Source organism: Aethalodelphis obliquidens, unplaced genomic scaffold (genome assembly GCF_003676395.1).
Source record: "Aethalodelphis obliquidens isolate GAN/ISIS:26980383/991018 unplaced genomic scaffold, ASM367639v1 scaffold7, whole genome shotgun sequence".
Taxonomy (NCBI): Eukaryota; Metazoa; Chordata; class Mammalia; order Artiodactyla; family Delphinidae; genus Aethalodelphis; species Aethalodelphis obliquidens.
The window spans coordinates 46,469,413-46,482,340 of record NW_020837951.1 but is presented as its reverse complement, the minus strand read 5'-3'; the positions used below and the strand labels follow the sequence as shown (position 1 = coordinate 46,482,340).

Genomic DNA, 12,928 nt, shown 5'->3' with positions numbered 1-12,928 from the left:
GCCAACAAAGGTAATAATGGGGATTCATGAAAAACTTTACAAATTTGATGAAACAGAATTTAAATTTACCTTATATGAGATTGCATAGCTCTGCCAAGTTTTTACTTTAGGCTGAAATTGTATCATGCTGATTTTATATTATGTCATGCTGACTTTTAGCTCCTGCTGGTCATACTTATACAATGTTCTTAGTCAAAAGGGAAAAACATATTGATAATTATTTTCTCAATATAGTTTGGTAGTTCTAATCATTCAGAACATGGAGTCTACCAGGGGGAAATGGGAAATGTTAAACAGTGACAGTTTGAGCCAGGTATTCAGGTAAAGACATTGCCAGAGTCACCTGGAACCTTTTTTTTTTTTTGCCCCTTATAGTTTGCATTCCCACAAACTCAGTATTTAGTCCTGGGCCCATCTCAAGGAATTCATCCATTCTAACTGATTAAACTAGCCCATGTGCTGATGATTGCCAAATTAGTATTTCCAATTTGGACCTCATTCCTCAAGCAGATCATTTTCCATTTCCTTTGGAAATCTTGTTGTGAAGTGCAGAATCAGTTACCATGTATAACAGTAAATGTTCTCTGCATAGAAAGTAATGTAAATCGCATCCCTCATTATACTAGGAAACACTATTATTACTGGCACGTCCACAAGCTCACACACATGTACATCTTGAATATATGAGTTGAATATTGTCTCTGTTGTTTTAATAAGATCAAATTTTAAAAATGCATGAAATAATTTTAGTCTTATAAAATATCAAAGGAATCTAGCTGGAATCTTGCAAATTCGGAGGAAAGCAATAATTTTTAAACACCGTTAACTTGGTTCACCCCTTGTGTCTTCTTGTAGATGAACATGGTCATGTCCCTCCTGGGGATGTTCTGTCCAACATTGTTTGACTTATTTGCTGAATTGGAAGACTACCATCCCCTCATCGCTCTGAAATGGCTCCTGGGACGCATTTTTGCTCTTCTTTTAGGCAACTTGTATGTATTTATTCTTGCCTTGATGGATGAGATTAACAACAAGGTAAATCTTGTGTCTGGATTGTCCTTGCCATCAGCATATTGTTAGATTCCCAATCTCAAGATTGCCAGAAATGCCTTTGAAATCTCTGTTGTCTTCATTTTTGTTTCCATTCCTCTGCTTTCTAGATTGAAGAGGAGAAGCTAGTAAAGGCCAATATTACCCTATGGGAAGCCAACATGATCAAGGCCTACAATGCATCACTCACTGGAAATACCACTGGGCCACCCTTTTTTGTGCACCCTGCAGATGTACCTCGAGGACCCTGCTGGGAAACAATGGTGGGGCAGGTAATGTCACAAACAGAAGTGCATAACGGTTAATGGATTAAAAAAGAGCAGGGTCACTATTTCTTCCATAAGCGTGGCCTGTTTTTTATTGCTTATTAATGAAAATAGCTGAGACTTATTGACTGTTCACCATATGCTGGCTGTGAATTTCACATATATTATCTCTTATAGTCCTCACATGCATCCATTCAGGTAAGTAGTACCTTTACACCCCTTTTACAGTTGCATGTGAAGGAAGGATATTTTAAAATGGTCTGAGGAAATGTTTACTATCTATCTGTGTTATAATAAAACACCCAGATTTAGATACAACCCAAGTAAATATTTAAGTGGAACTCTAGTTAGTGTTACCTTTTTTTTTTTTTTTGCAGTACGCGGGCCTCTCACTGTTGTGGCCTCTCCCGTTGCGGAGCACAGGCTCCGGACACGCAGGCTCAGCAGCCATGGCTCACGGGCCCAGCCATTCTGCCACATGTGGGATCCTCCCAGACTGGGGCACGAACCCATGTCCCCTGCATCGGCAGGCAGACTCTCAACCACTGCACCACCAGGGAAGCCCCAGTGTTACCTTTTTTCCATAAAAAAAAGAAAAGATTCTTTTGGGAGCATACACTAATACTCATTTCAATAATGTTAATTTTTGTCAAATAATTGCCCCTTAAGCATGAAAGGAAATACTATTTTAGGTTTGTTGTTTTCAGATGACTGTATAAATGACCCCAGTCCAAGACTAGTGGTATTTTAGCAGATAAAAGAAATAATGTTTCATATGGCTTTCTGTTCAATAAAGGGAAACCAAACCAAACAAAAACAAAAAACCTACTTCAGGTCTCTTATTTCTATACAAATCCAATTTATATTTTGAAAAACCTTTAATTTTATCTCATTAGAATTGACATTCCTCATGTGCACTTCCTAAACTGATTTTGGACTTTGGTTCATCCTTGATGGACAGACATTTTAAAATATGTCATAGTGCTTCTGTCTGTCAGACAACAGTTCAGTTTCAGCAGTAATGTGGTCTTTGGGAAATTATTTGAAATAATTTTTTACTGTGTACTTATTTTTTTGTAAGATAAATGGAAAATTGAAAGTTAGCATTAGTCTTATGAAGCTAATTTAAACAAATACAGATATCATTAGATGTCCTCAGCTTCAGATACTCATCTGACTTAAGCCACTCATCTGTGATTTCAATTGTGGGAAAAAAGTAAGGAAAATGTATATAATGCTAGACAGACATCACTGAAGACCAAGTCCAAAATGTATGATATAAGTAAGGATTCTATTTTATTTTTTAGGCTTTTAGGGACCAGATAAACCCTTCCCTTTCCAGTTACATGTTATTAAATACTTGATTTTCAGACATGCACATTTCATACACATTTACAGGAACATACTATGTATGCAATAATAAATGAAATGAAACCTGCCTGCAGTTGGTAGAGAGATGCTCGTGATACATGATGTGGTAGACAGAATAATAACCCCTCAAAAACGTCCATGTTCTAATCCCTGGAAACTGTGAATATGTTACCTTACATAGTAAAATGGACTTTACCAATGTGATTAAGTTAAAGATCTGGGGATAGGAAAAATATCTTGGATTATGCGGTAAGCCTAACAAAATCACACATGCTTATAAATGGGAGACAAGAGTCAGTCAGAAAAACTGGCTGTGACAGTGGAACCAGAGGTTGGAGAGATGCACTTTAAAGGTGGGGGAAGGGGTCCACAAGCCAAGGAATGCAGGTGGCCTCTGGAAGCTGGAAAAGGCAAGGGCACAGATTTCGCCCTGAGGCCTGCACCTTGATTTTAGGCTTCTGAACTCCAGAACAGTTTATGTTTATGTTGTTTTAAGCCACTAATTTTGTGGTAATTTCTTACAGCAGCAATAGGAAGTGAATACACAGGAGTATATGGGCTTCCATGTTTTAAAACACCTGAAGCAAAATCTGGTCACGGCACTTAACACAAGTCTGTTTTATCACATCTAGGCGGCTCCCTAAATCTTCAGCAAGAGTTGAGAGAAGTGAAAAAATATAAAGTGTAGTTTTCACAAACTCAGAGAGTTTGAGATATTCTCTTATGTACATCCCAGAATGCAGACTGGCATGAGGGCTAAGCAACCTACCCTTTACCAGGCAAACACCTGTTAAACAAGATTAATAGAACTAACTGTAAAGAATAAGGTGGAAGCTGCTCACTTCTGAGGCAGAGGCAGCAATTAATTAGACATGAATGTCATGCGATCTAGAATACTTATTTTCTGATTATGCAGAAGCTTCTGGGATGCTCCCACACACACTGAATTAAAATAAAGAAAAAATTATTTAATTCTTCTTCTTGGGAACCCTTGTACCATGCTGCTTGTCTTGTCCTTTTTTTTTAAAATCCTGTCTCTATCTAGTGGTTTTCCTTGCTTCATCATCTTTTCTTACTGCCATTTGTAGTTGGGTTTCCCTTTTCTCTTTCACCTTCCTTTCTCTAAATGAATATTCAGCGCTTGTGGGAAAGTCTGCAGGAGCGGCAGGAGGGAAGGGCTGTGGTTCTGAAACATTTATTTTACCCACTTTTAAAACAAAGTGATTCCAGAAGAAATAGTAGAAGGCAGCTGCTTTGCACAGAATGTTGGAGATATAACCCCAAAGACTTGTTCATTTTTCTGTGAGAACATTCCAGATATTTTCTCTTCTTCTCTATGGGTGCCCTCTGCTCTGTTTTTCCTCAAGGATAATAAGTCTCTATGGGACTTAATCTCTTTTTGAATTTGAATATAGGAATTTGGTGGCTCCTTTATCTCTCCAGGGAATCTCACGATGTAGTCACTTAGTCTCATCTCCAGTGACATTTGATAGGTAGGCAGCAGAGCCATTCTTGGGAGACCGCTCTTTGAAGCTATATACTTAGGTCTGCATTTTGGCAAAGGAGAGAAAGCAGACAACAGCTGAAGATAATGACAATAATAGCTCACATTTATCGAATGCTTCTTGTGTGCCAAGCATTACCTCCTTGAATTTTTAAATTACCCTTTGAGATAAGTTATATCATTATCCCCATTTTATAGATGAGGAGACTATGACTTAGAAAGGTAAAATAATTTGCTCGAGACCTTAAAGAAAGTCAATGACAGGAGCCCAAATTTTACCTACAAAGTCTGATTAGAGTTTGTGTCCTTCTCCATAGTGCTGAACCGTCCTCCAGAAACATAATTAGCATCGACACATACTCCCAGACTCCTGCCATGGAATATCTGTCTGTGGCCCTTTGTGATGCCCCGTCTCTATTATTTTCCCTTTACTTGCTAATGAGCCTCTTAGGTTTACTGACCAAATACATGTCAGGAGAGTAAAGTGTGAGGTGTGGAGTGCAGTGCTCTGCAGAAGGCCTGTGTGGAGGCCATGCTCCCATCCTAGCACACTAGGAACTGGAATTGGATGATGATCCCTTGGTGGGCTGGACCACCATTTTTGGAATTTCCTTTCTTATAAAGCAGTGTATCCCTTCTATGGTATATTAATAAATATTTTTACATTTTAATATAATGTTTGAATCCTCTTCTGCTATTTTATGTGAAAGTTAGGACGTTGCTTAGGAAAAATATTGTATTTCAACCATTGGGATGAGGATGCTTAGGAGGTTGTGGAGGACTTCAAAACCACTCTGAAATATTTTCTTTCTGAGGAAGTCTTCCCAACCTGGTGGTGGAAACCTAAAAATATCCCTCACAGCCTACTTCTAATTGATGCTAGTTATTAGAATCTGAACTCAAATTGCCTGGGGAATGAAAAGGAGAATAAGAGTAGGGAAGAGAAAAGTTATATTCAGAGATAACCACAGGAATTTACTATCACTCAATCGCTCACTCCATATTTATTGAGTGCAGGCTAAGTGTCAGGTATTGTGCTAGATACTGGAGGTGCGATGGGGAACAAAGGTGGACCCAGTCTCTGCCGTTGTGACAATTACAATCTCGTGACAATTACAATCTCTTGGGAACAAAGCCATTAATTAAATAATTATACAATATTTGCAAATTTACAATGGCAACAAAGCACTACAAGAATGCAATGCATGCATTCAGAAAAGCTTGCCCCTAGTCATCCAGGTGAGGGACTTCCCTAAGTTAGTGATGCTGTAGTGATGCATATTAGTTGGTGTAAACTGAGTCAAGAGGTGAAGTAAGATTGAGTAGCATGAAGACCACATGTAAAGACCCTATGGCCTAAAGAAGTATGGAGTTTGAGGGTATGAAAGAAAGCCAGTGGGACTGGAGTAGAGAAGACAAAGAAAAGTATGGAGAGCTAGACAGGAATCAGATTATACAGACACATGGATTATGCAGAAACCTCACACTCACCTTTTTACTCCAGCTGTTGCTGCAGCAAACGACTGCATGCAGCTGTTACAAGACAGTATCTCAACTGAGTTGTATACAGATTCTCACCTTTACCCTGCTTCTCTGCGGTCACCAAATGGGACGTTAATACCACATGGGGCCATCCCTGACTGATGGGAATGGGAGCTGGTAGATCAATACTTCCCTTTTCTGTCTCTTGGGTGGACAGTTCTGAGACTTATTCTATATGGCTACTCAGCGGGTCCCCAGAAGAATCAAGACCCAGTTGCCCCAGTAGTGACAGCTTGGGTAAAGGTTTTCTCTCCTTTCCTGTTTCATTCTTTTCCATCTCCACCCCTGTTCTTTGATAGCATTTCCCAAAATACACTACTGGCTCACAGGCAGTATTTTTTTTTTTTTTTTTTTTTTTTGCGCTACGCGGGACTCTCACTGTTGTGGCCTCTTCCATTGCGGAGCACAGGCTCCGGATGCGCAGGCTCAGCGGCCATGGCTCACGGGCCCAGCCGCTCCACGGCATGTGGGATCTTCCTGGACCGGGGCACGAACCCACGTCCCTTGTATCGGCAGGCGGACTGTCAACCACTGTGCCACCAGGGAAGCCCCAGGCACTACTTTTGATGGGAACTAATGCCAAGATAATTCTTTTACATTTATAGTTCAAAATTTTCAATATAATTTTTTTAGCTTTTAATATATTTATATTATAGTTAACTACTGTTTATGGCAGATGTTATACACCTTCTATTTACAATAGTAGGAGTTATTTTTTAAAAATAAAGTATATTAAAGTAAAGTAAGTAAAGTAAAGTTAAAAGAAATATTAGGTAAATAATATTTCAGATAGTACTTGGACATGGCAAGAATCGTGAAAGTGGTACACGACTACTTGGAGTTTAGGAAGCACTGCTCTGAAGTATGGGACTGGAAATTAACCAGATAACTGCTAGTCAAATGGGCCTTGCCCTGTGATGTGATTCTTTCTCACTAGTTATTTTAGAGGTGAGATTATATAGGTAGCTGGAAATAAAAACCAGAAGACTTCTTTTATTATAGAAGAACACTGTATTTCTGGAAAAATATGTCTTATTAGATATTCCATGTCTTCAATCTTAGGGCACGAATTATTGGGAAGGAGCAGAAAGGAAAGAGCAAAAGAAAACGATCATAATGAAAATTTATAATTATATGTCTACTCTTATATTTATTGCCTATTGTTATAAGTTCCATGAGGAAATAGTGACCTTCCCCTCTAACCCACAGCATACACATTTTGCATGTAACTTCAAGTCCACACCACTGAGGTAAAAAGTTTCTAATTTTCCAGACCTTTTCTATACATATACATGTTATGCATATACATATATACATGTATGTATATATGTGTAGGATTTTTTGTTAATAAGTGGGTTCATGCTACATATCCTATTTTGTAAATTTTTAACAATACATTTCTTATCAGAACATAGCATTTGAGCGCTTTTTAAACAGGTTTGTTGAGATATCGTTCACATACCATACGTCTCACCCATTTAAAGTACACAATTCAGTGGGTTTTGGTATATGTTCACATTGTTGTGCAGCCATAATCACAATAGCACTTTGTTTAAGAGCTCACAATATTCTGTTGTGTGGACACCCGTTTTTATTTAATTAATTTCCTCTTGAGTATATTTGAATTGCTTCCAATTTTGATCTGGGAGAAACAATGCTTTCATAATTATATGTATAGATTTGGACATTTGTTCTAATACTGCCATAGGATACATTTCTAGAAGTGGATTTTCCTAATAAAATCCACACACTTTAAAATGTGATGGATCTTCACAAATGTCCCCCCACACACAAATGTTGCACCCGTCTAACTTTCCCTTCTAACTGTCAGTTTACGACAGTGCCTATTTCACCACACTCTCACCAATATGGAAAAGCATGGATTTTAAAATATTTATCACTGTGTGGAGCAACAAGTTATTGTTTTAATTGTATTTTTATAATGTGGGATTTAGGTATTTTTGAATATTTTAATTAACTGTGTATTTTCTTCTTATTTGTGCCATTTGCCATTTTTTTCCTTATTGAATTGCCCATCGATTGTTGTACTGATTTGTAAAAGTTTTTAATGTGTTAGAAAAACTAGTTCTCCATCATATATGCCACAAGTACTTTTTCCAAGCTTGTCTTTTAATTTTATAAATAAATTTATTTTATTATCTGCTGTTTCAGATTCAAGTTTTAAATTTCTGTGTTGTCATTATTTTCCTGTTTTGTGTTCTCATGTCATGCTTATAAAAGTTTCTCAGTAGGACGACTTCTGATACAGTGGTTTTGGAGCAGGAAATAATTATTTTTAGACTAATAAAATAGGGGTGAAACATTTTTTACTTGCTAGATATGCCTAACTAGTTTCTTTACCATTAGTTGCAGTTTTCAAGTTAATACTATTTAGAAAGCATGACAAATTCGATGTTAACATTAGGACCATTTGAAGGGAGAAATGCTCCTTTTAATACAGATAATATCTCAACAGGAATTTGTGCGGCTGACTGTTTCTGATGTTCTGACTACCTACGTCACAATTCTCATTGGGGATTTTCTCCGAGCATGTTTTGTGAGGTTTTGCAATTACTGCTGGTGCTGGGATTTGGAATATGGATATGTAAGTGTGATATTCATTTTTCTCTTATCAGATTATTCCTTTGTGCTTAGTCATTTACGTATACCATGCAAGAAGAAGAATTTAGGAGGTGGGATTGTCTTTTAGATGTCAATAAATGAAGACCAATGAGTATAGTTTTAATTCAGAAGGGGGTCAGACTTGAGTCTCATGGCTTACAATAGTCTAGCAAAAATAGATTCTAGTAAAATTACAGATGGCTAAAGCAGCAGACTTCAACCTATCTGTTAAAATGGTGAACTCAATAAATCTTGGGCCCATAGTCAGCTCCTTCCCCATGAAGCTTGCTGGCATTTCTAGAAGCAGGGCAAGATGAGTAGTATCAACTGCACATTTTCTGTTTGCTTTGAATTCTACTAAGCAACTGCTGGACACTTATCAAGTGCATCACTGTGCAGTACGCTGAGGGGAGAAAGGAGTCAATGAACACGCTGCTTGCTTCATAAAGCTCACAGTCTAATGAGAGCTCAGCAGAGACACAAGCTGGGGGCTCTGAAAGGCTCAGGGTACTGACAGGGCTCTGGCACCTGGTGGAGTAGAATTCCGGCAAGTTGATTTCCTTCCCCACAACAACAGCACAGGTTTCTCTGAGCCCCACTGGTGTTGATTCCATCACCAGCCCCCCACTATGCTCAACCCCAGGTCCCCCAACAAAGTTTGAGGGCGGCAGCAAAGCACACATCTCTCTGTCCGCCTTTTGCAAATGAAACTGTCATCTTGGGAAATAGGACCTGAGGAGTTGATAGTATTGATACTCATTTGCTCAAATATTTCCAGTGGCTTCTAAGTATTTAGAATGAATTCCAAATCCCTGTTCAAGGCCATCGATACCCTGTGTGATCTGCTTCTTTTTTTCTCTCTGAGCTCATCTCCTACCACTTTCGCTCTTGCTTTGTAAAGTCCACAAACACTGGGAGTCTTTCTTATGCTCAAACACAAGATGCTCCTTGCATCTGCCCAAATTGTTCTTCCCTCTAGGGGTGCAGGTTCCTAGAATTTGCCAGGGCTGATTCTTGTCATTAAGGACTCACCCCTAATATGTCACCTCCTTTGAGCTTTCCTCTGACCTTCCAATCCAAGGTGGCCCATCAGGCACTCTCTATTTCAGCACAGTTTTCTTTTCTTTATACGTTGTATAACTGTTTGACATCTCCTTTTTTGAACGTGCTTATTATCTGTCTCCCTCTGTTGTGATGAAAGCTTTCTGAAAACAGAGGCCTTGACCTCATGCTTAGAGCTGTGCTTGTCACATGGCAGGTATTATGTTGTCTGGCTGGACTGGCTGACTCAGTGTTGAACCTCCACATCCTAGCACCATCAAGGCAACGCCGTCTACTGACAGAACTCTGCCTGCTTCCAGGGATGTGCCCTGGAATCAATTCTGCCCTAGTATTCTTGAGCTAATGATGTTTCTCTTCTAACCAGTGAAGGGATATCCTTCCCTGCTTGTCTTCCTCCTGTCTCATGCCCTCTAGTTTCTGGACAAGTCCTACGTTCAGAACTGTTTTCAAGGCTCCAGGCTAGAGTCTCTACCTGGCTACCTGACTTTGAGATTGTACCTTTTATTAGGTCATCTGTCTCCCTCACTGAAAGTGTTTCTTGGAGGAGCCAGAAGCAGTTAGGTCATACTGTTTGGTGGACGACGGTGAGGTAATGCTATAGATCCAGAATGCCCTTGCGTTGCTTTCCCATTCCCTGCTATGAGGTATTCAGCTGGCTTGGTTTCATTTCTATTTTCCTTGCCTGATTCAGCTCTTCTGAAGCAGACATAAAAATTGCCATTTCTTCCTTAGACCATCACTTGGCTTATGTTTGCCTTTGATCCCTAACTGCTTTCTTCTTAAGTGCTAGAAAATTTTGCTTCACATATGAAGTCAATATAACATGACCTGGTTGCATAAAAGCTGTAATTATATGACCGTAATTTATTATTTATTGAGTGCTGACAGTGCTCTTGGGTTAGAACAAAGTACAGGAAAAAAGACAAGTTTCTGTTTTAGGTCAGACAGAGTGAATTTGCTTCCATGTTACCTTTGGAAGGCTCATCAGAGAGAAGCTCAGCAGCAAAACAAGTTTTAAATCATTGAGGTTGGATGATGGACCTTTGATATGGATCTTATTATCACTGACCCACCAGGTGGATAGCTTACACAGCTGTGTGCCTGCTAGGTACAAACCATTGTGAGCAAACCGCTGTGCCTGCTGACAAGAGGATACACAGATGTAAAAGCTGTAAGCCTAAGGAGAGGTTGCAAACGTGGGTCTGCAGGCTAGATTCAACTGACAGATATCTTTTTCTCTCGTCTGCAGTGTTTGTTTGTTTTTTTGTTTTTATGAGCTAATATTTTAAAGCTTGGAGTTTTACTTTAAAAAAATATGGATTTCTTGGGACTTACCTGGTGGTCCAGTGGTAAAGAATCCGCCTTCCAATGCAGGGAACGCAGGTCCGACCCCTGGTCAGGCAACTAAGATCCCCCATGCCGCGGGGCAACTAAGCCTGCATGTCACAACTACTGAGCTCACACGCCTCAACAAGAGAGCCCGTGTGCCGCAAACTACAGAGCCCACGCGCTCTGGAGCCTGTGCGCCACAACTAGAGAGAGAAAACCCGCACGCCACAACTAGAGAGAAGCCCGCGTGCAGCAATGAAGAGACCACGTGCTGCAATGAAAGATCCCATATGCTGCAACTAAGAGCTGACACAGCCAAAAAAAAATTTATGTATGTGGATTTCTTGTTTTTCTTGACATATTGAAAGGCCTGACAACATTAGACCCGTATTCCCACTCTGGAGAAATTGGCTGGAGCTGAGGAATTACTGCCCTCTTCTGGTGGAACATTCATTCACCGATTCCTCACACTCTTTGCTACCCTTTAATCCTGCAAGCTCCCGTTGTCAGCACAGAGCAGGAAATGTAATTGCACATTGGAGAAACCACTGTGGGAGAGATCAATAGAAATACAAAGACAGGATGGAGTAAGAGACATTTGAGCCAAGTCTTGAAGGAGGATCAGAATTTCAAAAGACTGAGATGGAAGAAAGAATTCTCAGTGGACGGACTGATGGAAGGCAGGGCCCAGCAGCTGGAAAGTATGGGTGGTGCAGGCAGAGATGCAGAAATCTAAAATGGAAATGTTTTAGAGGATAAGAGGCCGATGAGAATGTTTCTTTGATATTCTGGACTTACTAATTGCCAGTATGAGTCCAGAAAGTACCTGTCATTGAAGCAAAAGAGAACCTGAGATGGGCAGAGAAGATACTTTTAAGAATCCTTTCAGGAATGAAAGAGAAAAATGTGTCCATTTCTGCCACCAAAAACAAGAATTTTTTTTTCTGAACTTTAAAAATAATACCAGTTCATTGTTTAAAAATCTGGAAAAGGCAATATAAACTTAATATGGAAATAAAAATCACAGGCAATCCCACCACTCACGACATTACTTAGTTAATTGAATTGTAGAGTATTAGTGTTTATTTATATGTAGATAAACAAGTACTATAGATTTATATATAGTACTATAGATTTTTATTAAAATATATTGGCATGTATCCTATTGACTAGTTACTTGCTTTTCTTCACCTAACAGTGACCTTTTCTCTATGTTATTAACGGGTCTTCTATAATTTTTAAATGGCTGTGTGTTAGTCTACATATGAATGTACAATAACTAGTTATTTTTTATTTGTTGTTAGTTAACTGTACCTAATGTTTTATTATTATATTAAACATTGTGATCGTATTTATTTATAGCCATGTAGATAAATATCTCCATAGATAAATCATAATCTTATGTAAAACTTATTTCCTTATGAGAAATTTCTCTAGGTTGAATTGCTCAGTTATAGAGAAGATATTTTTGAAAAAGTTCATTCACTTTTATAACAATAATTAACCTCTATAAAGTCTAAACTCTGCAGACTCCAGCATTAGATTCAGAGATTCACTGAATATTAAGGTTAGGTGGAGTTTTGACAAAATCAGTCATAATGCTTTTATTTTACATATAAAAAATTAAGAGTCTGAATTGGAGTTGCCTAAGTATATAGCCAGTGAATAAATAAGGACAATGAAATATCCTTCTGGAAAAGCCATTATGTTAATTATACTGAATTATACACTGGTTATATCTGAGTAAATGGGGTTAAAAGTGACTCTGTATATTTTCCAGTTATAAATTCGTGGCCAAAGTATTACCACAACAAACCTATGAAGATGAATTGAGGTGGGAAAATTACTGGCTAGGAGCAGACTGTTAGACCATGTAATGTAAGTTAATCTTTCCTAAGACTTCTCTGAGCATAGCAGGTAGTTCTCAGTGTTTCTAAAGAGTTCACTGACTCATGGGAGTGGAATGGTTTGCTCCCAGAAAGGATTTTAACCACCCTGATTCAGCAAAACCGCCCTCAGTCCTCTTGTAAACTCTGGGTTTTCTGCAATAGTTCAACACAGAATGCCTTTAACTCTCACTTTAATTTATGTTGACGCCATCCTTGCCATTTGTCAATGAAGTAGGTAAATAGTATCCAGGAGGTAATGGACTGAATACATGGCATCGGGTAAGAGTATGTTC

General features: G+C 38.8%; 1 protein-coding gene across 6 annotated transcripts in view; it reads left to right on the top strand.

Moving 5' to 3' along the window:
• The window catches only part of TMC1 (transmembrane channel like 1), a 385,069-nt gene that overhangs the window by 345,351 nt on the left and 26,790 nt on the right, over positions 1–12,928 (top strand). For all 6 annotated transcript variants that reach the window (XM_027105688.1, XM_027105687.1, XM_027105692.1 and 3 more), the window contains 3 exons: positions 856–1,035; positions 1,161–1,322; positions 8,210–8,338. In XM_027105688.1, the coding sequence (XP_026961489.1) occupies positions 856–1,035; positions 1,161–1,322; positions 8,210–8,338 (471 nt within the window). The remainder of the gene's footprint in view (positions 1–855; positions 1,036–1,160; positions 1,323–8,209; positions 8,339–12,928) is intronic.